This window comes from Saccopteryx leptura, chromosome 9 (genome assembly GCF_036850995.1).
Source record: "Saccopteryx leptura isolate mSacLep1 chromosome 9, mSacLep1_pri_phased_curated, whole genome shotgun sequence".
Taxonomy (NCBI): Eukaryota; Metazoa; Chordata; class Mammalia; order Chiroptera; family Emballonuridae; genus Saccopteryx; species Saccopteryx leptura.
Window position 1 is genome coordinate 72,811,724 of NC_089511.1, and position 27,650 is coordinate 72,839,373.

Below are 27,650 nucleotides of genomic sequence, written 5' to 3' on the forward strand. Positions count from 1 at the left end.
ACATGGGATTTCCCACATATACTTGAAGGTCCAAAGGAGTAATAGAAAACTAACATAGCTATTACAAAATGCATAAAATTGTTGTTATTTGGAGAATGCATAGTAAAACAGCAATGAGATATCAGTTTTCCAGATGTGATTAGCAGATAATAAGATGCTGGACAATATTGCGTATTGGTGATAATGTAGAGACCTCGGAACACTCATGCACTAGTGTAGGAGTTCAGACTAATTCCACCGACTCAACAGCAATTTAGCACAAAGTACACTCATACCTTATGACCCAGCAATTCTGCTCCTGAGTAGAATTTCCCAAGGAAATTATCAGGTCAATAAGGGAATTGTCTGAGGATGTTCACTACAGTGTTGGTGGTAGGAGTTGGAACTACCTGGGCACTCCTCCTTGGGAGATAGAAGACTAAAGCATTGTGGGTACACACCATGGGATACCAGGGATCAGTTAGAAGCAACAGATTAGACTAACACACAGTAAGGTAGGTAGACCTTAAAAATAAGAACTGACTGCCTGACCAGGCATTGGCACAGTGGATAGAGGGTTGGACTGAAACGTGGAGGACCCATGGTCACTGGCTTGAGCATGGGCTTATCTGGCTTGAGCACAGGCTTACCAGCTTCAGTGCAGGGTTGCTGGCTTGAGCATGGGATCATAGACATGACCCCATGGTCACTGGCTTGAGTCCAAAGGTCACTGGCTTGAGTTCAAGGTTGCTGGCTTGAGCAGGGGTCACTCACTCTGCTACAGCCCCCTAGTCAAGGCACATATGAGAAAGCAATCAGTGAACAACTAAGGAGACTAAGGAGCCACAATGAAGAATTGATGCTTCTCATCTCTCTCCCTTTCTGTCTGTCCCTGTCTGTCCCTCTCTCTGTCCTTCTTTCTGTCTCTGTCACAAAAATAAATAAATAAATAAGAACTTACTGAAAAGAGAAATAGGATGGGATATATATCTATATCTATCTATATCTATATATCTATATCTATATATATATCTATATATATATCTATATATATATATATATATCTATATATATATATATATATATATATATATATATATATATATAGATAGATATATACCACAATTCCATTTGCATAAATGTAAGAGACAATACCCACAAAACAATATGTGATTTTGAATACATTTCAATGATGGCCCTAGAGGTGAAGGGAAGGGGTAAGCAGTATTGTACTAAAAAGGGAATAGATACATACATAAAACAAGAGTAGTGCCAAGATCATAGTGTTCAGTGAACCAAAGAGGTTGATTAACTCATTCTGCATCTGAGGCCTAAGGGAAAAAAGAAAGTCAGGAAAACCATGAGCACTAGAAATCAGATAAATTAAGCCGTGTCCCAGGTTAGCAAAATTTCAGCCACAATGGTTGGTCAGGACCATGGAGAGCTGCTCCACACCCCTGCCCAATTTGATGCTGTACAGTGCTGATGCCTCTACCACTTTTCCCTTTTCTGGTCTCTTTCCCTCTGACTGACTCTCTCCTCTCTATTTTTCTTTCCAGTGTCTTCTCTGCCCCCTCTTCCTCATGCCCTCTCTACCTTTCTTGCTCACCTTCCTTCCCAATTCCTTTCCTACCAGATGGGCTCCCTCTCCCTCCCCTGGCTCCCTTCCTCTGCCTCTTATCCTCACAACCTCCCTCCCGAATCTCCCACCCTGGTCAGCTCTGAGCCCCAACGCCCCCCATGCCCTGCTCCGCTCCATCCCCTGCACCCTGAACTAACTGACGATAACCCTCTTCTCTCTTCCTCACGGCTGGCAGACCCACAGGTTTGAGCTCTGTTTCTCTATCACTTCCCACCTCATCTCTGCTTCACCCCATTGCCTTCCTCCATATCCACTGCACCCCTACCACCTTTCCCGTCCTGTGGGGCCTGGCCAAGGCTGTGGCCCAGCCTTTGCAGACTGAATGCAGCCACCCTCTCCCCATCCTCGCTCCCCAGCCTCGGGGACGGGGAGCGAGAGTAGGAAGAGGAGGAGGAGGAGGCAACAGCCCAGGGTAAGTGCCCTCCCCATGGCTGGGGACCCAAGGAGGACAGAAGCTCCGCAGGGAGATCTGCTAAGGGGGAGGCAGTCCCAGAGACCTCAGCGCCTAAGAGCTGGAAAGAGAGAGGAGGTTTCATCCTAGGGTGAGGCAGATGGGAGGAGAAGCTGCCAGACCCAGCAACAGGCAGGAAGCAGAGGGGTCCCCATAGAGCAGCCCTGAGATCAGCCAAACTAGATCTGTCCAGCCCAAGCCTAAATCTCTGGAGGGTTCCTCTATGATTGGGAGTAGGCAGGGGTTCTGGGAAGCAACAAGTAAGAGAGAACACAACTCCTTGCTAGTTCTAACATAGGGCCACGCCCTTTTCCCGCCATTAGTCCATATCATGGCCGACTCAATGGACAAAGGAGTGGTCCTGCCCATCCAGCCTGTTCTACTACTGTCTCTCCCAGAGAACCCTCAGCAGTCTTAGTGGCCTTGAACTTCCTTTATACTTGGTCTCCATGAAATGCAAGCATTCTTTAAATAGTGACAAAATACACATAACAAAATTGACCACCTTAACCATCTTTGAGTGTAGTGTTCAGTATACTCACATTGTTGTGGAATACAAGTGTTTTCTTAACAAGCAATTACATGGCATTCTCTATGTGCCAAGCACTGTCCTAAGCCCTTTACTCTCATTTAATTGTTATAATTGTCAAAATGGCCCCATGCAGTAGGTACTGTAATTATCCTAATTTTACAAATGAGGGAACAGAGGTGCAGAGAAGTTAAATAATTTGCCCAAGGTCACTGCCTAGTAAGTAATGAGTGATGTGCCCCAACTTGCAGATGGCTGTGGTCTCATCCCAACCAAAGATGAAATCAGCAAGTCTTTTGGGACCATTACCCTTGGTGGGGACTGGGCAGGCTGGCGAGTAATGCCCTTAGGAGGCCCAGGTTTTAGGGGGTTCCCATTGGGCTGAACCTGACCTGATCTGGTCTACAGGGTCTGTAATGGTGAAGTCCCCCCTGAACCGGGAGCTGGTTGCCACCTATGAGGTCATTCTCTCAGTGATTGACAATGCCAGCGACCTACCAGAGCGCTCTGTCAGCGTGCCAAATGGTAAGTTCCCCACAGGCATCTCCCATTGGTTACTCAGACTGATGAGAGCAAGAATCAGGCTGGGAACAGCACAGGCTTGGCAGCAGGGAGGGAGCAGCAGGACCCAGAGGGATGTGAAGGATAGCAGCTACAGTGAAGGCCAGGGTGGCCTTGTTTCTCAGTTATTAGGCAGAGCTCAGCAGGGGAGGATCCAAAGCCCAGAATTTAGTGTGTTCATGAACCCCACGGTTCAGAGTAGGAAAGAGGCTTGGTGGAGGCTGGACAGAAACTGAGAAAAAGATGGGTTACAGAGACTTGGGTTGGAATCCGTTGGCAGAATTGATAACCAGCATGTGGCGGGGATGTGAGACAGGAACCTCAGATCTGTTAGGAAGCCACCGGGTCAGCCCAAAGGAAGGAAGACACAAGGAAAGATGATTTGAAACCACAGACACCACATTGGGGTGCACAGGCACTACAACAGAGAAGAGAGGGGCTCGAACGTACCTTTCGCACGCCAGGCCAGCTTGCCTGCAGCCAGAGCCGTGAGCTGCGAGGGGCTGCTAGAGGCATGGATCTTGTGTGGGAAAGGTGGGGGGCAGGGAGGCGGCTGTAGGGATGGGGTAGCCTCAAGTGGCCTCTGCCTTAAGATAAGAACAGCTGCTGGGGCAAGGAGATGGGCCTGGCAGATGTTGTCTGCTTATCTTTACAGCCCAGAGGACCAAGTTTTCCAGAGGAAAGGCAAACTTGGTCATCTCCTACATCTTCTACACTTAGAGGGCAAAAGGCCCAGACTGGTTATACAGAGGGGATGACTCAGATGGGAGACAGAAGGCTGACTAAAAAGAGTCTTTTTAAATTTTTTTATTTACTTTTTTAGATTTTATTTATTTATTTTTATTAGAGAGAGAGGGGAGAGAGAGAGAGAGAGAGAGAGAGAGAGAGAGAGAGAGACAGAGAGAGAACAGGGGGAGGAGCAGGAAGCATCAACTCCCATATGTGCCTTGACCAGGCAAGCCCAGGGTTTTGAACCGGCGACCTCAGTATTCCAGGTCGACGCTTTATCCACTGCGCCACCACAGGTCAGGCTAAAAAGGGTCTTAAAGGTCATCTTAGTTGGCCTGCCTGGTGGTGGCACAGAGGAGATAGAGTATCATCGTGGGACACTGAGGTACAGGGTTTGAAATCCCGATGTCACTGGCTTCAGTGTGGGCTCATCAAACTTGAGTACATGATCACTGGCTCGGCTGGAGCCCCCAGTCAAGGCACATATGAGAAGCAATCAACGAACGACTAAGGAGCAGCAACAAAGAATTGATGCTTCTCATCTCTCTCCCTTCCCCCCCCCCTCAAAAAAAATCATCTTAGTCTATCTCATTGGACAGATTAGGAAACTAAGGCACAATAGGACTAGAGGTTGCACAAGTTTACTCAGCAGCTGGTAGAGCCCAAGCTCCTTTCCCTACGGAAGAAGGAGAAGCGAGACCAGAGGAAAGGGTCATGTGCCACTGCTCAAGGGCTGGGTCAAGCAGGAATCCCAGGAGTGCTGAGCTGCTGCCACCCTCTCCAAGCGTAGCTGAGACTTAGAGAGGCCTGGCCCAGTCACATCGGTGACCCCCACATCCCCTGCACCCCTTGCCTTCCCCCAGCCAAGCTTACAGTCAATATCCTGGATGTCAACGACAACACGCCCCGGTTCAAGCCTTTCGGGATCACGTACTACACAGAGAGGGTCTTGGAGGGGGCTACCCCGGGCACCACGCTCATCGCCGTAGCAGCCGTGGACCCCGACAAAGGCCTCAATGGGCTGGTCACCTACTCCCTGCTGGACCCCAGGCCCCCGGGCTATGTTCAGCTGGAAGACTCCTCAGCAGGTAGGTGGGCCATCTGCCAGGGGGGTCTTGGGGATGTGTATGCGCCTCTTTAACCTCCGAGAGTGACCATGGCCTACTTCCCACCCTTCAGCTGCGGCCCCACTATGGCCTCTCAGTGGACGGGCCAAAGCCAACATGGCCAACATTCCAGTCACTCCCAGATACTCAAACTAGAGGAGAGGACAGAGTATCTTGTCCTAGGTTGGAATGGAAGGCTCCTTTGAGGTCTGCTGGAAACCTGGAATATTCCACACCATTACCACCCCCAAGCTTATACTGCAGTTGTCCCTTGGTATCAAAGGGGGGTTGGTTCCAGGATCCCCCACGGGTACCAAAATATGGGACAGATGCTCAAGTCCCACAGTCGGACCTCCACCCATATCCACAGTTGCATAGCCATAGGTTCAACCAACAGCAGATTGAAACTGAGGATATGGAGAGCTGACTATATTAGTTCCACTTAGGAAGCAAAAAGGCCAAGAGGAGCGTCTCAGCGGAGGTCCTGGCATGTTGATATCCATCTGTTTGACTTGTGAAAAGCTTTCTCACCCCTCCAGTAAGGAGAACAGCTGGATGCAAGTTGTTCTCAGCCCCCTGAGGCAGTGCTGCCTGTCCGTCCTCCTTCAAGGGACCACCTCACAGAGTTCTAGATCCTTCTCTTCATATTTGGAGTGCTTTCTGAGTGAGGAATGGCCAAAACGGCACTATTTGTACCTCTGTGTCTTAGGGAAGGTCATTGCCAACCGGACGGTGGACTATGAGGAAGTACACTGGCTCAACTTCACTGTGAGGGCTTCAGACAACGGGTCCCCTCCGCGGGCAGCCGAGATCCCTGTCTACCTGGAGATTGTGGACATCAATGACAACAACCCCATATTTGACCAGCCTTCCTACCAGGTGAGTGGCCAGGCCAACAAGTTGGGTCCAGGACCTGTGCTCATCCCTTGGGGCCTTTGGTCCTGCTGGCCCCTAAGCCTCATGGGAGAGACCATCCCATGATCAACTCGATGCCCTGGCTTTTCTGTGTCAGTGATTTTATAGAGCAGGGGCATGGATGGGGCATTGATGCTGTCCTCTCTCTCCCCGCCCACTGGGCTCCAGGAAGCCGTCTCTGAGGACGCGCCTGTGGGCACTGTCATCCTGCGGGTCACTGCGACTGATGCTGACTCAGGCAACTTTGCCCTCATTGAGTACAGCCTTGGAGATGGAGAGGGCAAGTTTGCCATCAACCCGACTACGGTGAGCAGGCAATGGAGGGCATGGGTTTGGGGAGTGGGAAGGGCTCGGGGTCACAGGCTGGGAAGCCTCCAGAAGTATTGTAGTTATCTCCCCACTTCTGGGTCCTGCCCCTGGAGATCTGTAGCTGTGGAGGCTTTTAGCCAAGTCAGCAAGTCCTGTTCTCAGAGTCCCAGACACCCTGCAGGCCGAGGCCTTTCTGCCCAGCAGACATGGAAGGAAGTAGCCCAAGTCTTTTGGAATTAGTCCTTTGCGGGCCAAAAACTTCTGCTGTGTCCCCAGCAGACTAGAAAATTTGATTCAAGTCCATGTGGCCACTTTTTGTAACTGTCAAAAGAGAGGCAGGAGGCAAGCAGTGTCTGAGCACCTCCTGTGCCCGTGGCCCCACACTCACTGCATCCTCCACCTCCCCTAAGTCTCAGAGAGCCCTGTGGCCTGGGGTGGCCCCACACTCACTGCATCCTCCACCTCCCCTAAGTCTCAGAGAGAGCCCTGTGGCCTGGGGTGGTTGGTCAGGTGGGGCCTTCCCCAGGGGCTGGGCTGAAGTGGACTTTTCCTCCCATTCCCTCCCCTGCCCACAGACCCCTGCATTATGCCTCTCGACAGTATTCTGTTCTCCCTGCTTGTTAAGAACAATCAGACATGCTCCTGGCCAGGCACTTGAACAGCGGATGTTTATGGCATACTGCCGTATACCTGGCCAGGCAGTGAGCTCCAGCCTGGGCTGTTTATCCGACTCCAGGTGGATTGGGGTGGTGAGGGCAAGAAGAGCCACTAGAATGCGAGCTTCATGGGGCCAGGGACAGTTGTCTCTTCTGTTCAGTGCTGTACCTCCAGAGCCCAGAGCAGGGTCAGGCCCACAGCAGATGCTCAGTAATATCTGTTGGACTGATGAAAGACTTAACTTCACCCTTCTCCTACTAGGGTGACATCTATGTGCTGTCCTCTCTGGACCGGGAGAAGAAGGACCACTATATCCTGACTGCCTTAGCCAAAGACAACCCTGGGGATATAGCCAGCAACCGTCGAGAAAATTCAGTGCAGGTGAGGAAGGCTAGCCTCGGCCAGGGACACCAGGGACACCAGGGCCTGGGGTTGTGGAGGCAGCAAGAAAACCACTTAGAGAATGGCTACTGCGGGACCACCTGGTCCCCTCAGAGACGTGGTGGCAGGAAAGAAAAGGCAAGAGCTTAGCTGGGTCACAATGGCTATGTCTTAGGGAGAAGGGGACTTTAGCAAGAATCTCTTGTGCCAAATCTCTGAAAAAGCAGCTAAATATACCTCAGTGTAAGCCAAATAAAGCCTGGGACTCCACATGGCCCACTGTCCTAATGGTATCCCATTGAAAGAAATACAGTCCAGCCTGACCAGTGGTGGTACAGTGGATATAGCATCAACCTGGGACACTGAGGTTCCCCGGGTTCAAAATCCCGAGGTTGCCAGCTTGAGCACGGGCTTACCAGCTTGACCGTGGTGGGTCACTGGCTTGAGCCCAAACGTTGCTGGCTTGAAGCCCAAGGTTGCTGGCCTGACCCCAAGTTTGCTGGCTTGAGCAAGGGGTCACAGCCTCAACTTGAGCACCCTGCCCCAGTCAAGGCGCATATGAGAAGCAATCAGTGAACAACTGAAGTGCTGCAGGTACAAGTTGATGTTTCTCATCTCTCTCCCTTCCTGTCCACTCCCCCTTCTCTTGATAAACAAACAGACAAGCAAAAAACACAAGAGTCCAACAAGCAAACATAATTATAAAGCAATTATCTGTATTTATGAGTCTGAAAGAATGTTAATGAGGGATTAGATACACAAGCCCAGTTCTAGCGTCCACACAGTTTTGGCCAGTGTCCTGCCCTCCAAGCTCCCTGATCTCTACCCCAAATCCTACTTCTTCAGGCTCTGTTTTCTCTTTCTTTGTTCCCCTTCCTTCTGCCTTGTCCAGTCATGTCTTTCTGCATTCCTTTCTCCAGTTCTCCCCACAATAACCTAGCCATATAAAAAAAGCTCTGCTGGATAAGGAGGGGAGACCCTGGGTGGGCAAATTCTCTTTAGCAGATGGGGAAGGGCTGGGGATGCTCCCACACATCTGAGTCCGTCCCAGCCACACAGTCATGTGCTGTGGGGCAAAGCACAGTATTTAGAGTCAAAAGACTAAGGTTGCCTCCTTCCCAGGGCAGTGGTGAGTCAGGTGGCGGGACAGGGTTTGGAAAGTGTTATGTGTACTGAAAGGGGCTCTTAAAATCACTGCTGTGAGTCCCTGGCCGGTGGGTTCAGTGGTAGAGTGTCGGCCTGGTGTGTGGATGTCCTGGGTTCAATTCCTAGTCAAGGAACACAGCAGAAGCAACCATCTGCTTCTCCATCCCTCTTCCTTCCCCTTCTCTCTCTCTCTTTCTCTTCCCCTCCTGCAGCCATGGTTCAAATGGTTTAAGCAAGTTGGCCTCCGGTACTGAGGATGGCTCCATGGAGCCTCTACCTCAGGTGCTAAAAATAGCTCAGTTGCAAGCATGACCCCTGATGGGCAGAGCATCGGCCCCAGATGGGGGTCGCCAGGTGGATCCCAGGTTGGGGCACATGCAGGAGTCTGTCTCTCTCTATTTCCCCTCCCCTCACTTGGAAAAGAAGGGGAAAAAAATCACGGCTGTGAAAAGTTCTGGTGGGAGTGCAGCCAGTGCAACAGCAGGTGGGGGTGGAGCATTCTGGCCTGGTGTGTCCATAGGACCTGCCCCGGGCTGTGGGGTCAGCAGAGAGAGCCAAGTCCCAGGTCAGATACAAATCCCAGTCACGAGGGGCCCTTCGGAGGTGGAGGAGTTGCCACCCAGCGTTTTGTCCAGAGATCAGAGTGAGATGTATGGGGCCGTGGTGGGGAGGAACACAGGACAAAGTAGGAGGCGGGTTTGAGGCCCTGGCTTTAGGGTCCAGGCACAGATCACTAGGTACTCACAGTGCTAGCTGCAGAGAGTGTCCTCAGGCCAGTCACTGCCACATGCCATCACAGGTGAGCCTCACACACCCCTGAGAGAGAAGATATATTGTTCCCAAACTACAGCTAAGGAGACTGAAGCTCAGGGGGCCTCCGTGTGAGGTCAGACTCCAAGAGTGGGCACTGTCCACCTCTGCTTGCTCCTCTGTGATGGGTCACCTGAAGTAGCCCCTGATATGCTCCTGACCTCTGACCTCGACTTACCTCCCAGGTGGTGATTCAGGTGCTGGACGTCAATGACTGCCGGCCACAGTTCTCCAAGCCCCAGTTCAGCACGAGCGTTTATGAGAATGAACCAGCAGGCACCTCAGTCATCACCATGGTGGCCACTGATCAGGATGAGGGCTCCAATGGGGAGGTGACCTACTCGCTCGAGGGCCCCGGCGAGGGTACGTAGCGGGCTCCCCACCTGTGACGCTTTGAGGGGTGGGCGATGGTGAGGACAGGCTGCACGGGGAAGGCCGTCTCAACCAGAGCCGTGCCCTCCCTGCTCTCTGCCCCACTGCCAGAGGCTTTCCACGTGGACATGGACTCCGGCCTGGTGAGCACGAGGCGGCCGTTGCATTCCTACGAGAGGTTCAATCTGACCGTGGTGGCCACAGACTGCGGAGAGCCTCCACTCTGGGGCACCACCATGCTCCTGGTGGAGGTCATTGATGTCAATGACAACCGCCCCGTCTTTGTGCGCCCCCCCAACGGCACCATCCTCCACATCAAAGAGGTACCGCTGTCTTCCAGCGCCTCCTGCCTGCTAACACGCCCATTCCAATATCCAGCCCGCTTCATCCTGTAGTCATGCCCGGGAGAGTGAAAGGGTGGGCCCCCATTGTGAAGGTGGGGAAACTGAGGCCAGTGTAGGAACCAGACTGTTTCAGTGCCACACAGGGTAGTACTGAACAATGGTTAGTAATACGGGCTGTGTCAGCAAAAGGTCTTGGATTCAAGTCTAACTCTATTGCTCACCAGCCAAATTATCTTCTCTGAATTTGTTTTTTCATTTGCAAAATGGGACTATTAATAGTAGGTGCCCCATCTCTTGCTCTTAGATGTCTGCCAAGGAGGACAGTCTCCCCAGAAACCCACTTCCCTTATACTGTGTCAAAATAAACGTACAGGCCCCGCCATCTGTCTGTTCCTGCTGATACCAGGGGGGAGACAGCCTGGGAGCTGAGGATGGGCATCAGATGAGAAGCAAGGGGAAGTGGCTGAGCTTCCGGACCTCTCCAGTCCTTTCATTCCTTGCTCTAAATCGCCTTGTAAAGACAGGGAAGTCTTCCTCTGTCTCCTACCCTTCCCCTCCTTCCTCTCAGTGCTCAGGCCCAAAGTGCCCCTTGGTGGCTCATTCAGGGTGTCTCCCACTTGATCTTTGCTCCCCAACTTGAGCATGTCTCTGCATCTCAGAACATCAGCCTTAAGTTCTTGTCGTCACACTCTCTCTTCTTTGAGGTCCAACGGAAGACATTTCTGTCAGGGCTGAGCTCTGGGGACACTGTGCTTTTATACTGTGGTTTGCTTTTACCTGTGTCCGCTGTAATGACTAAGTGGTCCTCTTTGCTTTGTCCTCTTGGGGGCTCAGAGCGTTTGACCCACCCTGAGTGGCCCTCAAGGGTCTTAGCATACATATCGTGCCTCCCATCCCTCAGTTCCCATTTTTCTGCCAACCATTGCTTTTCTATGCCCTGATTTGTTTTTTTATTTGTTCATTGTTATAATTTATACTTTCTTGTAAGCTGCTTTAAATCCTCTTTGTGGAATGAAGCAGAGTATACATTTATAATAATATAGTTTTTTTCCACAACAAGGCCCCATCTACTAACTTTTTCCCTTTAAGCGCTCCGTATTTTGAAAGAATCATGTCTCCCAAACAACCAGCATGTGTTAGTTACCTGTTTGTCATCTCATTTCCTATTAATTAGCTGCAAGTGTCATTCAGAGTTTCTGATTGTCATAATGAATAGGATAAACAGTGAAACCAAGCTAAGCTGGTAATTTTTCAACTAAAAACAAACCTGCTCTTTTGCTTGTGCCCTGAGCAGCTTTCTCACGCGTGAGTCAATGTATGACATAAGTTAGGTTTTTGATATATTAGACTTAACTGAAGGGGTTCAGGAGACTGGGGCTCAGAGAGGTGAGGTGGCATGTCCAGGACACATGGTCTTGGTAACAAACTAGAACCCAGGTGTCAGTCTGCATCCACCGTGTCACCCCACCTGCCTGTCCCCCGTGCTCAAGTACCCCACTGAGGACATGGTGGTGTTTGGGGATACCTGGAGCTCCTATGACTGAGGTAGCAGAGAGCAAGGCAGACCGGGGAACAGAGGGAGGCTGTGGCCTCAGGTTTTGGATCCCTCCTCTGAACCGTAGCATGCAGTGGGGCGGGAGGGGGAGGGTAGCCCGGGCAGGGCGCTCACCCTGCGAGAGTGTGGAACATGGCGGATCCCAGGCTGACCCATCAATGGGCGGTGGCCTTGGCTAGGGGGTGGGGTGAGGGGATCGTCTATGCTCAGACTCCAGAGAGCCCAGACAAGCAGGTGGCCCGGCTCCTAAGGATGCTGAAAGGTAGCAAGGTCATTCTGCTACAGGAGGAGAAAGAATGGGAGCTCTGTGGGGGCCCAGGGGCGGGGATTCTCCCAGCTGTCCCAGGAGCCTCACTCCCACGCCCCCGCAGGAGATCCCACTGCGCTCCAACGTGTACGAGGTCTATGCCACAGACGAGGACGAGGGCCTCAACGGGGCCGTGCGCTACAGCTTCCTGAAGAGCACGGGCAACCGGGACTGGGAGTATTTCACCATCGACCCAGTCAGTGGCCTCATCCAGACTGCGCAGCGCCTGGACCGTGAGAAGCAGGCGGTGTACAGCGTAAGGGGGCGGGGCCTGGCTTGAGGAGCGTTGCTGGGAAGGGGCTTTTCTCCGCGTGCAGGGCCACCACCTCCACACCTAGATGTCTTCGAGGGTGGTGACTTGGACCCTCGTGGAGTGCCCTGCTGGGGCCTTTTGTCTCCTCTGATTGTGCTTCTCCACCTCCAGCTCATCCTGGTGGCTAGCGACCTGGGCCAGCCAGTGCCATATGAGACGATGCAGCCGATGCAGGTGGTCCTGGATGACATCGATGACAATGAGCCCCTCTTCCTGAGGCCTCCAGTGAGCTCTCACCCATCCCCTGCAACAGTTACACCCACACAGGAATTCCCTGCCTGCAAGTACACACATGCACCCTTTACCATAAACATGTGTGGCTGTGCACGGAAACCCGTATACACTTCATAGGACAAATATTTATTGAGCAGTTACTATTTCATGGCACGAACCAGCTGTCAAAAAAGCAGACAAAAATACTTGATTCCTAGAGCTGACATTCTCCTAATTGCACAGACTGTACACAGGAAGCCTGACGGTCAGCTCTGTTTTGTTGAACTGGGGCTGGGTCCCTCCTGTGGACTCAGACTCTCTGACTTGGTGGTTTTTCCTTCTTTTGTGCACATGGGATCTGATGTGCTCTGTAGATTCTGTGTGAGTGTGCACACTCATGTGCACATGAGAGCATATGAGAGAGTGAGATCCCTTGTTCAAACACCTATCTGGGCGCTGGAGACTTCAGAGAATGTGCCAAGCCCAGCCCTGTCCTCATAGAAGATGTCACTGGGTGACAACCATGAGGACAGAGCTGGAGTTACAGCCATTCCACTCACCCCATAGGTTGTGGATGATAAACTCCCTAACACCCACAAAAGCCTTGCCTAGAGCCAAGCCTCCCCCTTGAGCTCCTGTGGTGACATTCCTCTACCCCTGTAGAAAGGCCGCCCCCAGTACCAGTTGCTGACAGTGCCCGAGCACTCACCACACGGCACCCTCGTGGGCAACGTGACAGGCGCTGTGGACGCAGATGAGGGTTCCAATGCCATCGTGTACTACTTCATTGCAGGTGAGGCCAGGTAGGCTAGTGCCCTACCTACCCTGGGGCTGAAGATGACCCCAGTTTCCCCTGCCCTGGCCCTGCCCCTCATCCTGTGCTGGTCCCACCTTCAGCTGGGAACGAAGAGAAGAACTTCCATCTTCAGCCTGACGGGCGTCTGCTGGTGCTGAAGGACCTGGATCGGGAGCGCGAAGCCGTCTTCTCCTTCATCGTCAAAGCCTCAAGCAATCGCAGCTGGATACCACCCCCTGGGCCCTCGCCAGACCTGGACCTGGTCACTGACCTCACCCTGCAGGAGGTGCGCGTCGTGCTAGAGGACATCAATGACCAGCCGCCACGCTTCACCAAGGCTGAGTATACCGCAGGTGCGGGGACTGGAGCTTGGGCACGGGGTGTGGAGTAGTCCCTGCCCGACTACTTACACCCACCTGCCCATTCTGGCAGGAGTGGCCACTGACGCCAAGATGGGCTCAGCGTTGATCCAGGTGCTGGCCCTGGATGCAGACATCGGCAACAACAGCCTGGTCTTCTATAGCATCCTGGCCATTCACTACTTCCGGGCCTTTGCCAATGACTCTGAAGATGTGGGCCAGGTCTTCACCATGGGTAGGGGCATGGTCACACATGTGTGGCCTCCAGCTAAGACCTCTGTCACTGCATGAACTGTAATCTGAAAAAGATGGGAGTGGTCTTTTTGGGCACCACAGAGTATGGGTGGCCAGCCATGTCAGTCCTTCCATTCATTCGCCCATTTATTTATCATTCATCTGTTTAGCCAGTCAGCTATCATTTATTAATCCTTTTATTCATCTACCTATCCATATCTACATCTACCCACCCACTTCCTTTTTTTCTTTAGCTTCCATTTTCTCCTCCATCATTTTTCCATTCGTCCGTCTGTCCGTCCATGCATCCGTCCACCCACCCACCCATGCCTCCTGTCTTCTCAGAGAAGACAGGGCTGTACCTCCTGCGGTCATCTCTCTGTGTCGAACTCTGAAGTGCATTGTGAGAGAGAGGTAGACACTAAGGAGGCTCAAAGGAGCCCAGCAGGGGACACTAGATTCCTCAGCTCATTATCCTTGGGCCAGTACACCCCATAGTTGTTTTGTTTAATGTGCAGAATATTTAAATAAAAACGTAGGTCAATACTTAGAAATCGGAGGTTCACTAGAAATCTGTAGAAGAGGGTCAGGTCTGGCAGGACAAGCTTCTGCTCACACAAACACAACAGTCAGCCAAGCTGAGGCGGCACTGGGCTCTGCAGACATCTGCGTCCCTCCCAAGTCACTGAAGGCTCTGCTGCCTCCCTCAGTGTGTCACTCGCCCCTGGGCGGCCCTGAGCTTCTCCCTGTCCGTGGGCTCTTCCTGCAGGGAGTGTGGATGGCATCTTGAGAACCTTCGACCTCTTCATGGCCTATAGCCCCGGCTACTTTGTGGTGGACATTGTGGCCCGGGACCTGGCAGGCCACAACGACACAGCTATCATTGGCATCTACATCCTGAGGGATGACCAGCGTGTCAAGATTGTCATTAATGAGATCCCCGACCGTGTGCGTGGCTTTGAAGAGGAGTTCATCCGCCTACTCTCCAACATCACGGGTGCCATCGTCAACACCGACGATGTGCAGGTGCCCGCGGAACCCCCTGGGGCTGGGGCAGTGGAGGGAAAAGCGGGAATAGGCTACAAGGAGGGACAGTGCATTGTGGAGAGGTCAGGGGCATGAAAAGGGGTATCTGCTGTCTCAGTTATTTCCTACCCGCATGGCCCTGAGAACGTTCTTCCAGGTCTCTGGGCCTGTCTCCTAATCTGTAAAACGGGGCTCATGATAGTGCCCTTCACAATGCTGTGGAGTGATGGGCAGCAAGCTCGGTCCTCGCTGAGCACTTGGTAGTGATGGGTGTACTGGTAAGGCAGGGCCAGAGGGGCTCCTAGGAGAGGCCTGCCCATCCCTTTGCCCCTGTCACACCCTGTGACACCCCTTCTTGCCCAGTTCCATGTGGATAAGAAGGGTCGAGTGAACTTCGCACAGACAGAGCTGCTTATCCATGTGGTGAACCGAGACACCAACCGCATCCTGGACGTGGACCGGTGGGTAGGGCTCTGGGCTCAGACTGTCAGCCTGCCTGCCCTGGAGCTGGGGAGGGGACTCCCCCAAGAGAGGCATAGATAACACCATCAGGCCTGCTGTGTGGCACTCTCCCCAGGAAGTGAGCAGGACTAGTAGAAAAAACATGGTTTGTGTGTATGAGCAGAGCTCTGCCCCCTCAGCCTTACTCTTCCCATCTATAAAATGGGAGTATTATACTGATTGTGGGGATCAAACAGAATTCTGTATGAAGTGATGGTGAACCCTGTAAGATACAAAGCTATCCTAGCTGGGTGGGCTTGGGGAGACAGGTGAACTTTGGGGGTCCAAAGCAGGGCAGACTGGCCTGAGTGAGGCAAGCTTTGGGGGATGGCTGAGGATGGCAGCTGAGGCCCCTGCCCCTCACCCAGAGTGATCCAGATGATTGACGAGAACAAGGAACAGCTGCGGAATCTTTTCCGGAACTACAACGTCCTGGACGTGCAGCCTGCCATCTCTATCCGGCTGCCTGATGACATGTCTGCCCTGCAGGTACCCCTGGTGGCACCTGCGCCACAGCCCTGCCTCCCTGAGTGCCCTCGCCTGCCCTCACCTGCTCACGCCTGGTCCTGTCTCCCTAGATGGCAATCATTGTACTGGCCATTCTCCTCTTCCTGGCTGCCATGCTCTTTATCCTCATGAACTGGTACTACCGGACTGTGTGAGTGACCCCTGCCCTGAGACTGGCTGACCCTGCTCCTGGGATAGATACGGAGGCAGGGAGTGCCCTGAGATGCCAGCCCCCACCTCCCTCACCAGCGCTGCTTTCTGCTTCTCTCCAGACACAAGAGGAAACTCAAAGCCATAGTGGCTGGCTCTGCAGGTGAGCGGGGGCTGTGACGGGCGGGGAGGTGATAGGGCAAGAGGGGCTCTTGGGGAACTTCCAAGGCTCCCCAGCCCCAGCAGAGCAGCCCCCTCCCCTCCATGCCCCACCGCTCCCTGCAGGGAATCGTGGCTTCATCGACATCATGGACATGCCCAACACCAACAAGTATTCCTTTGACGGGTGAGTAGGGTCCCCGAGCCTTGCCTGGTGCACTTTGGGAAGGCCTGCCAAAGACTCAGCTGGGGTGACTTCCCAGAGAGGGCACACGGACTGGCTGAAACCCGGGTGAGCGCCCCCTGGTGGGCCAACCACCCAGCTCTCCACCCTCAGTGTCACTGAACTGGGCTCCCCATTCTTGAGGAGGGAGTTGACTTTGGTCAATGGGTAGAGAGGGAGGTTTCCAAGCCAGACCTCCTCTGGACTGACATGTCCTGCCTTGGTTGTAGTGGGATCCTAGGGGGAGGATGCATCCAGAGTGCTATGGGGAAGGGACCTCCTTATCCCCCTTCCCCGCTGCACCCCTACTCCCACTCCCAATTCTGTGAAAGGCACTGCAGTTGATCAGGGAAACGGAAAGGGGTGGGGCTGGTAGGGCATCTGTCTACTCAAGCCTTTCGTCCTCACTCCATCTCACCCCCACCTGCAGGGCCAACCCAGTATGGCTGGATCCTTTCTGCCGGAACCTGGAACTGGCTGCCCAGGCCGAGCACGAGGACGACCTGCCAGAGAACCTGAGTGAGATCGCTGACCTGTGGAGCAGCCCCACCCGCACCCACGTGAGCCCGGGCCAGAGTCAGATACTGGGCGGACAATCATGAGGGGCGGCTTAGAGGTAGGGTAGCTCTTTGCCAGCACTGGCCAAGGAGCTAGGTTTCCTAATGAGTGGTATCCAACCTGTGTGTGTGTGTGTGTGTGTGTGTGCGCGCGCGCTGTCTACCTCTGGTTCAGCTAAATCCTCTCCCTGCAGGGAACTTTTGGACGTGAACCAGCAGCAGTGAAACCTGATGATGACCGGTACTTGCGGGCAGCTCTCCAGGAGTATGACAACATTGCCAAGCTGGGCCAGATCATTCGGGAGGGGCCCATCAAGGTGAGCCCGTCCCAGAGGGTCCTGCACCCCCGCCTCCAGAGGCCTGCACCAGACCCTAGTTAAGTTTGGACCTGCTCCAGAGGATGCAGGGAGGGGGGAAGCAGCTCACTAGACCTGCTCTGACTGGGGCAGGTCTACCAGGACAGAAAGTGGGACCTGGACCCTGGAGCTTATTAGGAGCTGCTTCGGCCTGTAGTGCCCTTAGGACCAGAGAGCCATCATGAGCTGTCACCAGCCTCTGCTCCTGACCCACTAGGATTAGAGGCCTTTGCCTCCTGGACTCCCAGTCACCTTCCATCCACCCTGAGTTATGGGAGTGTGATGGGCGGTGGTGGGGGTTGACCATCTCCCTCTCCCAGGGCTCGCTGCTGAAGGTGGTCCTGGAGGATTACCTGCGGCTCAAAAAGCTCTTTGCACAGCGGATGGTGCAAAAGGCCTCCTCCTGCCACTCCTCCATCTCCGAGGTAGCAGGGCGGGCAGGGGAGCTGTGTGCCGTGCCCCAGCCCTGGGGGTGCTCTCGCGTGCTCTCTCTCTGTCCTGCTGCCCTCGTCCTTCTGTCTTGAGTTCAGCAGCCAGGGCCAAAGAAAGCAATAGGTGGGGGTACAGAAGTCAAACAGTGGGCTCTGCTTTCTGGGTTCTGCAGCTGGCTTTCCAAAGATGGGATGCGGAAGGAAGTTTCTCAGATTTGTGGAGCCCCATGGAAATACTTTTATGGGGTGAGGTCATTTAAAGAAACTGGTTGTAGGGTCAAATAGGTGTACCTATGTTTGTTTGCCTGCAGTGATGTGCCAACATTTAAAAAGAATATCTAAAAACCCACATTACCAGCTGGGCCACCATTCTCAAGAGAAATGGGCTAAAGCTGAGTTGCACAGAATAGAAGAGCCATCTGTGAGTCTCCACCATGCCCTTAGTCCCCTCCACCTTCACCAGTGGACCTTTGCACCTGGCCACTAGTGTTGACCTTGCTCGAGGCCAACGTGGTAATCTACGGTCCCCCTTTGTACTGTCTGAGAAACGCTGTTGGAGGTTGTGACAGGTCCACCACAGCATGAGCTAGGGATCCTTGTACCGTAGGGAGGAGACAGGCACAGAGCAGGTAGGTCTGGGACCACGCACCTGCTCAGCCCTTAGGCGTGGCCCTGAGCGTGTGGGGGTGCTGGACTCTTGCAGCTGATCCAGACTGAGCTGGAGGAGGAGCCAGGGGAGTGCAGCCCGGGCCAGGGCAGCCTGCGCTTCTGCCACAAGCCGCCGCTCCCGGAGCTCAAGGGGCCCGATGGAATCCACGTGGCGCACGGCAGCACGGGCACACTTCTGGCCACTGACCTCAACAGTCTACCTGAGGATGACCAGAAGGGTCTAGGCCGCTCACTGGAGACACTGACAGCTGCTGAGGCCAGTGCCTTTGAGCGCAATGCCCGCACGGAGTCTGCCAAATCCACACCCCTGCACAAACTTCAAGATGTGATCATGGAGAGCCCCCTGGAGATCACAGAGCTATGACTGCACAGCAGCACCGGTGTGAGCAGCACCAGGACCGCGGGCTGCGGCCCCCCAGGCAGCCCCGGCTCCCGACCTGGGCTGGCCCCGTGGCGGCAGCCTGCATCAGCAGCCCCGATCCTCTTCTGCCAGGCGCTCATTCAGCATCTGATCTCTACCTTCACAAAATGTTATTTTTTTAAGAAAACCAAAAAATTTTAAGTGTCTAAAGATGAAGCAAGCAGCATCATGGGGGCCCAGGAGTTTTAAGGACCAACTCCGCCCAAGCTGAGCTCAGAGGCCAAGGAGGCCTCTTCCCGCCCCTCCCACCAGGTCGCCAGCCCTGGCCTGGCCTCGACTCCAACTTCCGTCCAAGTCTCACCGCATTTCTTTACATCCCTGGATGGATACCCAGGAGGGGGCAGTGGTGACCCCACTTCCCCACACAAACATGTTATCACCCACGAACCACGTTCTCTCCACTTCATGGCTTCCCAGATGTACCCGGCTCAAAAGGAGAAGTGACTGATGTTTCCTTGGGTTTTGAATGTAGAGTGTTCTTGTGTATTCCGTTTTAAATTAAGTTATTCCCTCAATATTTTCCCCTTGCTTTGTTGCACTAGTAGTCACTGAACATTTCTGGAACCGTCTGAATTTTAAAAAGAAAAGCAACTCACAAGGAACTGGCGGTCCGCTTTGGTAAACGACCCGTGCAGCTGGCTTGGGAGGTGGGAGTGGGGGGTGAGGGGCATGTCAGCCCTGGGCCCGACCCAGCACTGGGGGTCTCAAGGAGGACCAGGTGGGACATTCTTTACCTCCTTTGCCACCTTTCTGTGACCAAGAGGTGTCACAGGACAGGTGAACACATACAGGCCTGGCCTGTGGCCAAGGAGCTAATCAGAAACCAAACTTCTGGCTAGGTATCACAGAAACACTCATCTGATTGACAGACTTTATTGTTTTCACAGACACTTGAGTGCAAAACAAAAAAATCGTTAAGTCCGTTTAATGGCAATGCAGGTCTTGCTGTCTCCTGGCAACCAGGAGTGCATCAGAAGGTTCAGCCAAATGGGAGAGGAGGCAGGGCCAGGCCCCTGGACTGCACACCCAGCAGGCCCTCTGCCCGGAGCCAGCGGCTTAGGAGCCTGCCATCCACATTTATTTCAAGGTCAAAAAGACTATCCAGAAGTGAGGGCTGTGACTGCCCAGAGCACCATGGGCCCCGGGCAGCAGCGCAGAGGCACAAAGCAGGCCTCCCAGTCAGGCAGACGCTGGAGCAGGCATGAGGCGGTCACCACCGTCCACACGTTCACACACAAAGCCAGGCCAACAGGACATCCACAGAGAGCTAAGCAGGCTGCATTCAGGCAGACTTCCCCCCTCCCACCCAAACCCACAGAATCCTAAACAGGGCGTCACCAGGGAAGACACAGGAAAAGTGGATCAAAGGTTGGCCCAGGGACAGGGACCCTAAACCCCACCCAGGTCTCCTGAGCAGCCACTTCCAAAATCTTTCAAACTACACAGCTTTAAAAAGCCTAAGTATTTTAAGCCTCTAATCTTTCACATAAAGCTGCCTTTGTTCCGCTTCTTTGTGTGGCAGCCCAGAGGCCCAAGGGGGTGGGCGTCCCTCCTCAGGATAGGCGGAGGCCTCGAAGCAGGAGCCCACCAGCACCCATGCCCTGGGCAGGACTCAGAGCAAAGCCCCAGCCAAGGGGACGGATGGCCTTCTGTCAAGAAGCTCTGGCTCCTGGCGGCATCCAGAGCCCCCTTCCTCATCCAGGTAACCGCCACACAAGGCTGAAGACCCCCAGGGCACAGCATATCGTTAGCAGGGAGCAGAAAGAAAAGGAACACGAGCAGCTGAGAGCAGCTCTGTCAGCTGCGGGCTGGGATCCCCAGCTGACAACGAGGCTACAACAAGGGAGAGAAGACACAGCGGGAGGGAAAAGGAGGGACTAGTTTTTGTAACAAAGTCGACAGATCTCTGTTCATTCCCCTAAACATGTAAGTAGGAAAAGATGCTGTGGTTTCTCCAAGATGGAGTTCTAGTTCCACACATGACGTCTGCAATGCTCGACAGCCTGACAGGAGAGAGAAAACAGGTTAGTCTTCAGATGACAAACTCCATGCCTGCCTCTTCGTGCATCAGACATCACTCCACAATGGAACCTGCCAGTCTTGTCCTAGGTCAGCTGGATGGCGCCAAACCCTTAAGACCCAGGGCAGTATCTAATTTAAAACCAGGGGCACCCGGTCCTCAGCTGGGGACTAAACAGGCATGTGTCCAGAGCAGCAGGTGCAAAACACTTCAGTTCTGCAGATGAGCACCCACTCAGGCAGCGCCCCAGGACCCTTCCATCTAGTCACACGCTGAGGCACCAGGTCAGCTGACAGGCTGCACTGGAAGCCCCAAGGGGGACCTCCTCTCCCAAGAGTCTGAAGTACACACAGCTCAGGCCTTGAGCACTGGGCCCACAGGCACATTCACCCAGGACAGCAAGAGAACTCCTCCTCCACCGACAGGCACAAGCCGGGGCCTAGCTGGAGGAAGGAGGTGGACACGCCCAGATGGGCTTCGCCACCCATCCCTGCAGTGACCCAAAATGACACAACCTCCCAAAAACCAGCAGTCAGGCCCCACTGGTCACGAGGAACCTCCGTGAGGAAGAAGTTGTGCAAAAGAATATTAAGTAACAGAGGCTGGTCCAACACCCCCAACCAGCAAAGCAGCACAGGTCACCCGACTGGTGGCTCCCCAGGACGGTGCCCACAGCACTCTGGGGCCACTGGGCAGACGCTGACTCCCAGGGCCTCTCAAGAACATCTGCTTAGTTTTTGGTGAAGATTCAGTCCAGGCTTCAGCCAAGGCAAAAGTGACCCCTGAAGGGCATGAGCACTTATGCAAGAATTGGGGAAATGTATCCAATAGGCCTTGTGCAATCCCTGGAGAGACCCCGTGCAAACCTGGCCTTCTCAAAGGGAACTGCAGGCAAAAGCAAGAAAGCAGAAACAGATATTAAAGAATGTATACCCTTCACTCCTCAAAGACAAAGCCACAGCTACCCTGTCTTTGCTGGGCAGCCGCGGGGAAGCTGAACTGCCTCTCTTGGCCTCACTCTTTTCACTAACATGAAGACAGGACAGAGCGCAGGTCCCTGAGGCTCCCGCCAAAGCACGGTCCTCCCGTGAGCTATGACTGGCGAGGCAGACCCGCAGAGCAGTCACTGAGCTACTCACGTTGCAAAAGGCTGCCGTCTCCATGTTCTGGCACCAGTAGCTTGGGCCCCAGACACACTTCTCTGTTCCCAAAAGAGGCTTACTGGCTGCAGGGCAGGCTCCAACTTTCTATATGGTTACAAAAAAAGGGGGGGCAAAATGGGGGAGAATTTGATCTGTTTATTCCTTTTCAAAATTGAGATTATCAGCTTCTAGAAGCAGTGATCTAAAGTGCACTTTCAAAAAACATCCGGGTTGTTAAGTGGCAAAGCCTAGAAACCTGGCGCTCTATCTTCTGGCTCTCCCACGCCCCATCTCCAGACTCCTCCCCACGGCTAAAAACCTGACGGGAACCGCCCAGGGCCCCAGGAGCCCCTCCCAGGGTGCAGCGCCCAGGAGCCCCTCCCAGGGTGCACCGCCCAGGGCCCCAGCAGCCCCTCCCAGGGTGCACCGCCCAGGGCCCCAGCAGCCCCTCCCAGGGTGCACCGCCCAGGGCCCCAGGAGCCCCTCCCAGGGTGCACCGCCCAGGGCCCCAGCAGCCCCTCCCAGGGTGCACCGCCCAGGGCCCCAGCAGCCCCTCCCAGGGTGCACCGCCCAGGGCCCCAGCAGCCCCTCCCAGGGTGCACCGCCCAGGGCCCCAGCAGCCCCTCCCAGGGTGCACCGCCCAGGGCCCCAGCAGCCCCTCCCAGGGTGCACCGCCCAGGGCCCACACCGCTTTGTGGCGCTCACCGAGCACACATAGGTTGGCTCCATCACCTCCACCAGGATTTCTATCAGCATGGGCTCGTATTCGGTCACAAACTGATCACACTGTGAAGTAAACAGGGACACGGGTCCAGGTCTAGGTGTGCCCAAGCAGAGTGGGGGCACAGAAGGAGGGAGCTGGACATCTCTTCTACAAGAATTCCTGACACTGCCAGCCCAGTGGCCCCAGCATCTCCCTTCCCAGATGCCCCACCCACCCACACTCAGCCTCACTGGATATGGTATCCCCCCCCCCCCCCGTGGCTGCATTTGAGCCAACAGATTGCCTCTGAAAAAATGTCACTGTACTCCACGCCTACAGGCAGAAATGGCCCCCAACTTCAGTCAAGGGTGCCATCGGTGAACAACTCAGCCTCGGCACTCGCCAGGCAGGTCTGACTCTGGCAGGAGGCAGCCCAGGGATACCTGCTTCTGATATGGGTCAGGCAGGAAGCTACAGCCTTTCTCAAGAGCATCCAGGATCTCCTGCTTTGTGCTGTTTTTCTCCAGGTTGTGGTCCAAATAGCCAACCAGCTTCTTGCACACCTCACAGAAGCCACCATCCGTCTGCTGAGTCACACGTGCTATGCAGGAAAGGACAGGCTCAGCGCTGGCAGGGCCCTCCCCAACCCCAGAGGGCCAGCTTCCGCGCGGGGCTCACCGGTCAGGGCGGGCAGCCCCTGGGAGGTGCAGAGCTGGAGCATGCTGCACACCAGCTCGGGGCTCGCCTCCTGCATGAGGATCGACAGGATGGAGCGGCCGTAAGTGTCCACCACCTCCTGGCACTCTTCAGACATGGACGCGGGCAGTTTTGAGCACAATTTATCAAAAGTGTGAATTATTTCTTCCTGAAACACAAGAGGATCGTGTGAGAAGATGGAATGCTGGGCAGGGGTGGGAGAGATTCTGAAAATACTAACATGACCAGGAAACCAGTCGACAGCAAGATGCTATTTCCCCTGCAAAAAAACAGAACTACAGAGCAGGGCCAAGTGGAGGGGTCCACTGGTGGGAAGTGTCACACAGGTCCTCAGGCTGACGCCCAATCCCAGCAAGGCCAAGCCCACCTCCTCTGTGGGGTTTTCCCGCTGGGCCACTCGGCCTAAAGGGGCAGGAGAGCCCCTCCCTCTGCCAGGAGGGCAGGGCACCTCAGTCCTGGAAATCCACTCACCTCAGTCCTGTTGGTGTCAATGAGCTTGACCAGCTCCTTCACCAGGTACTCGCACACCTCACAGTAAACACTCGACTTCACCTGGACCAGGTCCTTCTGTTGAGAAAGTGAGGAGAACACTTGAATGCTACGACCATCACCTCGCCCTTTATCCAGCTCCTTTAACGGAGAGCAGATAGAGGCCACGGACAGGTTAGCACCACAAAGGACCGCTTCCTACTGAATTCAAAATGATGTGTGGCTGCCTCCCAGTGTCTAAGTTCCAGTCCCTGTTGTTACTCATACTTCAGCGAAAGCAGTGAAACTGTCCCCCCACCCCAAAGAGCCACCCATGTGATATGCTTGGTTACAATTCATTCATCATTCAGCACCCATCCTAGAGAGTGGATAGGGAGCAGAGACAAAGTTAAGGATTCACCATTATTTAGAAGCCAGTTTTAAACACATTTCAGGTCTGCTCCTGAGTTTCAAGTCTCATTAACACTGGAAGCTGCTTTCTAGAGCCTGTCTTTAATAAAGCGATATTGCTGAATGGGACTCTCCACGACACAGAAACATGCTCTGTCTCTACTGTCAAATATACTAAGCCACGTGTCCACTGAATCCTAACCAAGGACTGAACTTTTCAAATTTTATTTTACTTAAACTTAAGTAGTCACGTGATCAGAATACAAGCAATAACTCCATTTCTCTGGACATTAACTCTGTCAGCCAGTGGGCCAGGGCCTATGAGCATCTCGACTGCAACGAGGGGCAGGCGGCTGTGACCCCCTGACTCTTACATCTTCTCTTTTTTTAAGATTTTATTTATTTATTTTATAGAAAAGAGGGGGGGGGGGAGAGACAGAGAGAGAGAAGGGGGGAGGAACAGGAAACATCAACTCCCATATGTGCCTTGACTAGGCAAGCCCAGGGTTTTGAACCAGTGGCCTCAGCATTTCCAAGTCGACTCTTTATCCACTGCGCCACCACAGGTCAGGAACCCTGACTCTTGACACCTTAACCCTTCCTGTGGTCCACACACTGCACATGCAGAGAGAGGACAGGAGGAGGAGACAAGAAAGCCAGAGCAGAGTGACATGGGAGGTTCTGGGACAAGTGCATGCATGAGCCATGTGGTAAGACATCACGTGGCCTGGGCCCTTAAGAACTAGACTGCAAGCCCCATGAACACAAGGACAATCCTGTTCACCACTGCAGGAGGGCTGTTGTAGGCCTGAGCTCCAAAACAATGCCTGGCCCAGATGTGCTGAAATAGTTATTATGAAATAAAGGAGGCTATTCGCCAAGTGCAACAAGACACCGTATGTGCAGACAGCACATCCAGAGAGGCTTCTGCCCCATCCCAGGGCTGTTCTGAGAAGACCAAGTCTGCACTATGGCTACAGTGTGGGGAAGCATGTGGGGGAGGCCACAGAGCACATCATAGAAGGTCAGGGTGGCGTCAGCCAGCGAAAATGATCTAGAACCAGGTGCTACAATGCAGACTGGATCCCATGGACTCCAGGGTTTATAACCAAGGAAATGTACTCGGTACGGCACTGGCCAGTACTGAACAATGACAGCAGGTACCTTAATGGGCTCCACCAGTTCCAGGGCAGGGATGATGTTCTCTGGGACCGCTATGGCAGGGATCAGAGGCTGCATGGGCATCTCCGTTTCCTGGTCACAGAACCCGACCAGGCCACAGATCTCCTGGGGTTGCTGAAGAGAGCACAAAACAAGCAGTCAGAGGCAGGCCCACACTAGCCACCCCTAATTCCCACTCTCTGTACACAAAGGTCAGGGTGCTAGAGGGCACCCTGGTCCCAATATCAGGCTGACTGTCCCCCCTTCCCCAGGTAAGATTCCATATTAAATCTAAAAGAGCTCATGCACGTTCAGATGGACCAGTCCTAGGTAGGAGAAAGGGCCGTACAAAGCTCTGAGGGAAGATCAGACAGAGCCTCCATCTCTGCTCCCAGCAGGGAGCACCCAGGGAAACAGGGTTCCTAGCACCTTTAATGGGCGACCAATCATCGCCGAGGACACTGTCTTCTCTAGAACCCATTTTCCAGTTGAGTTCAGTAGGAAGTAAGCTCTATGTTCTTTCTAGAGGAACTACTATGCTCATAAACAGAAAGCTAAGTGTGTTAGAAATAAAACCACACCAGACCAGATCATTCAATGGTAGGGCCATTTAAAATGATGCATTAAGGGGAAATGTTAGCTTTTTAAAAAACCACATTCTATGTTCACAGTTGCACAAACAGTACACATGAAAACCCAGTCCCCAAATGAATGAATCTTTTCAAGTCACCAGATTGATCCCCTTTCCCAACCAGATACCAAACTGCAGAGAACTAGATAGTTTGGACAACATCTTGACCATTTCACTGTATGATGGCCAAGAGCAGGGAAAGTATACATACTTTGTATACTTTGTAAACTAAATGCAACCAGCAACTAGCTCGGAGTCTGGTGTCCTCTGCTTCCTGCCACCAAGCCACAAGCAGCGGGAACAGGCCTGCTACAAAGGAGTTAAGGGAAGAGACCTAGACCCGGGCTACAGTTCATCTCATTGTAACACTGAGAAGACTCCCCTCTCCCTTCCTGTCTGCCTGCCTGCCTCTCTCCCTCTAAAAAATAATACTGAGAGGTTCTAGAATTAATTAAGTTTGGGGGAGTTTGAAGGTATATCTGCAGTAGCCTATCTTTGGCACACTTTAAGAACGGGGGGGGGGGGGGGGACGGACAGCATAGGGACAAAGATACAGCAAGCTGCTTAGAAAAAAGACAGACTTAGGAGGTACACGGCTGCTTTCTCTTAGATCAGCTTTGTTCTGACTCCGGGAGGCAGCCTAAGTGGGGATTCAGGTAATTCACCTTCTCCTACTAGACTTCAAAAAAGTCCTTTGAAAAACCTTCAGTTCTAGTGCTTGAAGAGGACAATCTCAGTACCGGCCCTCAAGGGCAACTGGCTCAGTGCCCCACTTCATGCCACGGGCAACTGAGCTCTCCAGCTGTCTGATGTGCTCCAGGGCCTGCGGGACCCCCTCACACAAAAGGGCAGAAGCTACAATTGCGAGGTTGTTTCCAACGCTTTGGATCCATGAGACGGGAGTAGCCTGCTATTTGTAGGTGATTTGCTCGTGCAGAAGTGGCATTTCCAGGGTTACGGGAAATGTCTAGAGACATGCAGTGCTCTCGAGTCATGACAGAACGTGGTCCCACTGGAAGTCAGGCCCATGTGAAGGAAGCTGAGGCATCTCCGGGACCACCCGTGGCTCCCCATCACCTCACTGGTGGCCTGCATTTGGGCACTGATCTTGCCCAGGTGCAAGGCTCCGCTCGCTCCATTTTCTAACGATCTGAAGGGGAGATGAACCAACACCTTCAGTGCTGAACCCCAGGGAAGAGATGCAAAAGGTCCCCTGCCAGCCCAGAGAGAGAGCCCTGCCGTTCAGAACCCTTCCGTGTGTCTGTCAGAGGTCATGCCATACAAAATAGATGAGCAAAAGAGCTACAAGCAGCAGCAGCAGACTACAAGCAAATCCCCCATCACATACCTGATCCTGCTGTTGAACAAAAAAACAGGAAATTGGAGAGAAAGGAAGGACACAACAGTTAAGAAAAAATTAAAATAACAAGCAGTGAACCAAGTATCAGGACATCAACAAAAGTTTAGGGAAATGCCCTTACACTCCCAAATCCGCCACCTCACTCCTCCTACTGAGTGCACACTGGCCCTGGACACTCCTCCGGCCTTCCTTCACGGACAGACTGCTCTGCACCTTGTGTGTGTGCACTGTCTCCATGTCCCTGACACTGAGTCATGTCCAAGCTCGGGTCCCCAGAGAACGCACACTACCCTATCCCAGAAGCCTAGCCCTACCCTGCCTGCGAGCCC

At 53.5% G+C, this 27,650-nt stretch overlaps 2 protein-coding genes across 3 annotated transcripts in view; one reads left to right on the plus strand and one right to left on the minus strand.

The window, feature by feature from the left end:
• LOC136381374 (cadherin-23) overlaps positions 1–19,291 on the plus strand; it is a 75,703-nt gene extending 56,412 nt beyond the window's left edge. Inside the window, exons 15-36 of one of the 2 annotated variants that reach the window (XM_066350011.1) lie at positions 3,010–3,126; positions 4,755–4,979; positions 5,707–5,876; positions 6,081–6,218; positions 7,140–7,259; positions 9,401–9,578; positions 9,699–9,910; positions 11,858–12,049; positions 12,218–12,331; positions 12,983–13,112; positions 13,217–13,468; positions 13,548–13,709; positions 14,478–14,734; positions 15,098–15,195; positions 15,604–15,724; positions 15,814–15,893; positions 16,015–16,055; positions 16,178–16,238; positions 16,705–16,834; positions 17,026–17,148; positions 17,508–17,612; positions 18,322–19,291. In XM_066350011.1, the coding sequence (XP_066206108.1) occupies positions 3,010–3,126; positions 4,755–4,979; positions 5,707–5,876; positions 6,081–6,218; positions 7,140–7,259; positions 9,401–9,578; positions 9,699–9,910; positions 11,858–12,049; positions 12,218–12,331; positions 12,983–13,112; positions 13,217–13,468; positions 13,548–13,709; positions 14,478–14,734; positions 15,098–15,195; positions 15,604–15,724; positions 15,814–15,893; positions 16,015–16,055; positions 16,178–16,238; positions 16,705–16,834; positions 17,026–17,148; positions 17,508–17,612; positions 18,322–18,651 (3,356 nt within the window). In that variant the 3' untranslated portion in view covers positions 18,652–19,291. The remainder of the gene's footprint in view (positions 1–3,009; positions 3,127–4,754; positions 4,980–5,706; positions 5,877–6,080; positions 6,219–7,139; positions 7,260–9,400; positions 9,579–9,698; positions 9,911–11,857; positions 12,050–12,217; positions 12,332–12,982; positions 13,113–13,216; positions 13,469–13,547; positions 13,710–14,477; positions 14,735–15,097; positions 15,196–15,603; positions 15,725–15,813; positions 15,894–16,014; positions 16,056–16,177; positions 16,239–16,704; positions 16,835–17,025; positions 17,149–17,507; positions 17,613–18,321) is intronic. The other variant, XM_066350012.1, reaches the window with a different exon arrangement.
• A 274-nt stretch (positions 19,292–19,565) lies between these two features.
• PSAP (prosaposin) overlaps positions 19,566–27,650 on the minus strand; it is a 35,708-nt gene continuing 27,623 nt past the window's right edge. The window contains exons 8-14 of the mRNA XM_066348120.1: positions 25,334–25,465; positions 23,762–23,857; positions 23,252–23,438; positions 23,017–23,174; positions 22,576–22,656; positions 21,868–21,975; positions 19,566–20,711 (exon numbers count right to left, since the gene is read on the minus strand). Of these exons, the coding sequence (XP_066204217.1) occupies positions 20,676–20,711; positions 21,868–21,975; positions 22,576–22,656; positions 23,017–23,174; positions 23,252–23,438; positions 23,762–23,857; positions 25,334–25,465 (798 nt within the window). The 3' untranslated portion in view covers positions 19,566–20,675. The remainder of the gene's footprint in view (positions 20,712–21,867; positions 21,976–22,575; positions 22,657–23,016; positions 23,175–23,251; positions 23,439–23,761; positions 23,858–25,333; positions 25,466–27,650) is intronic.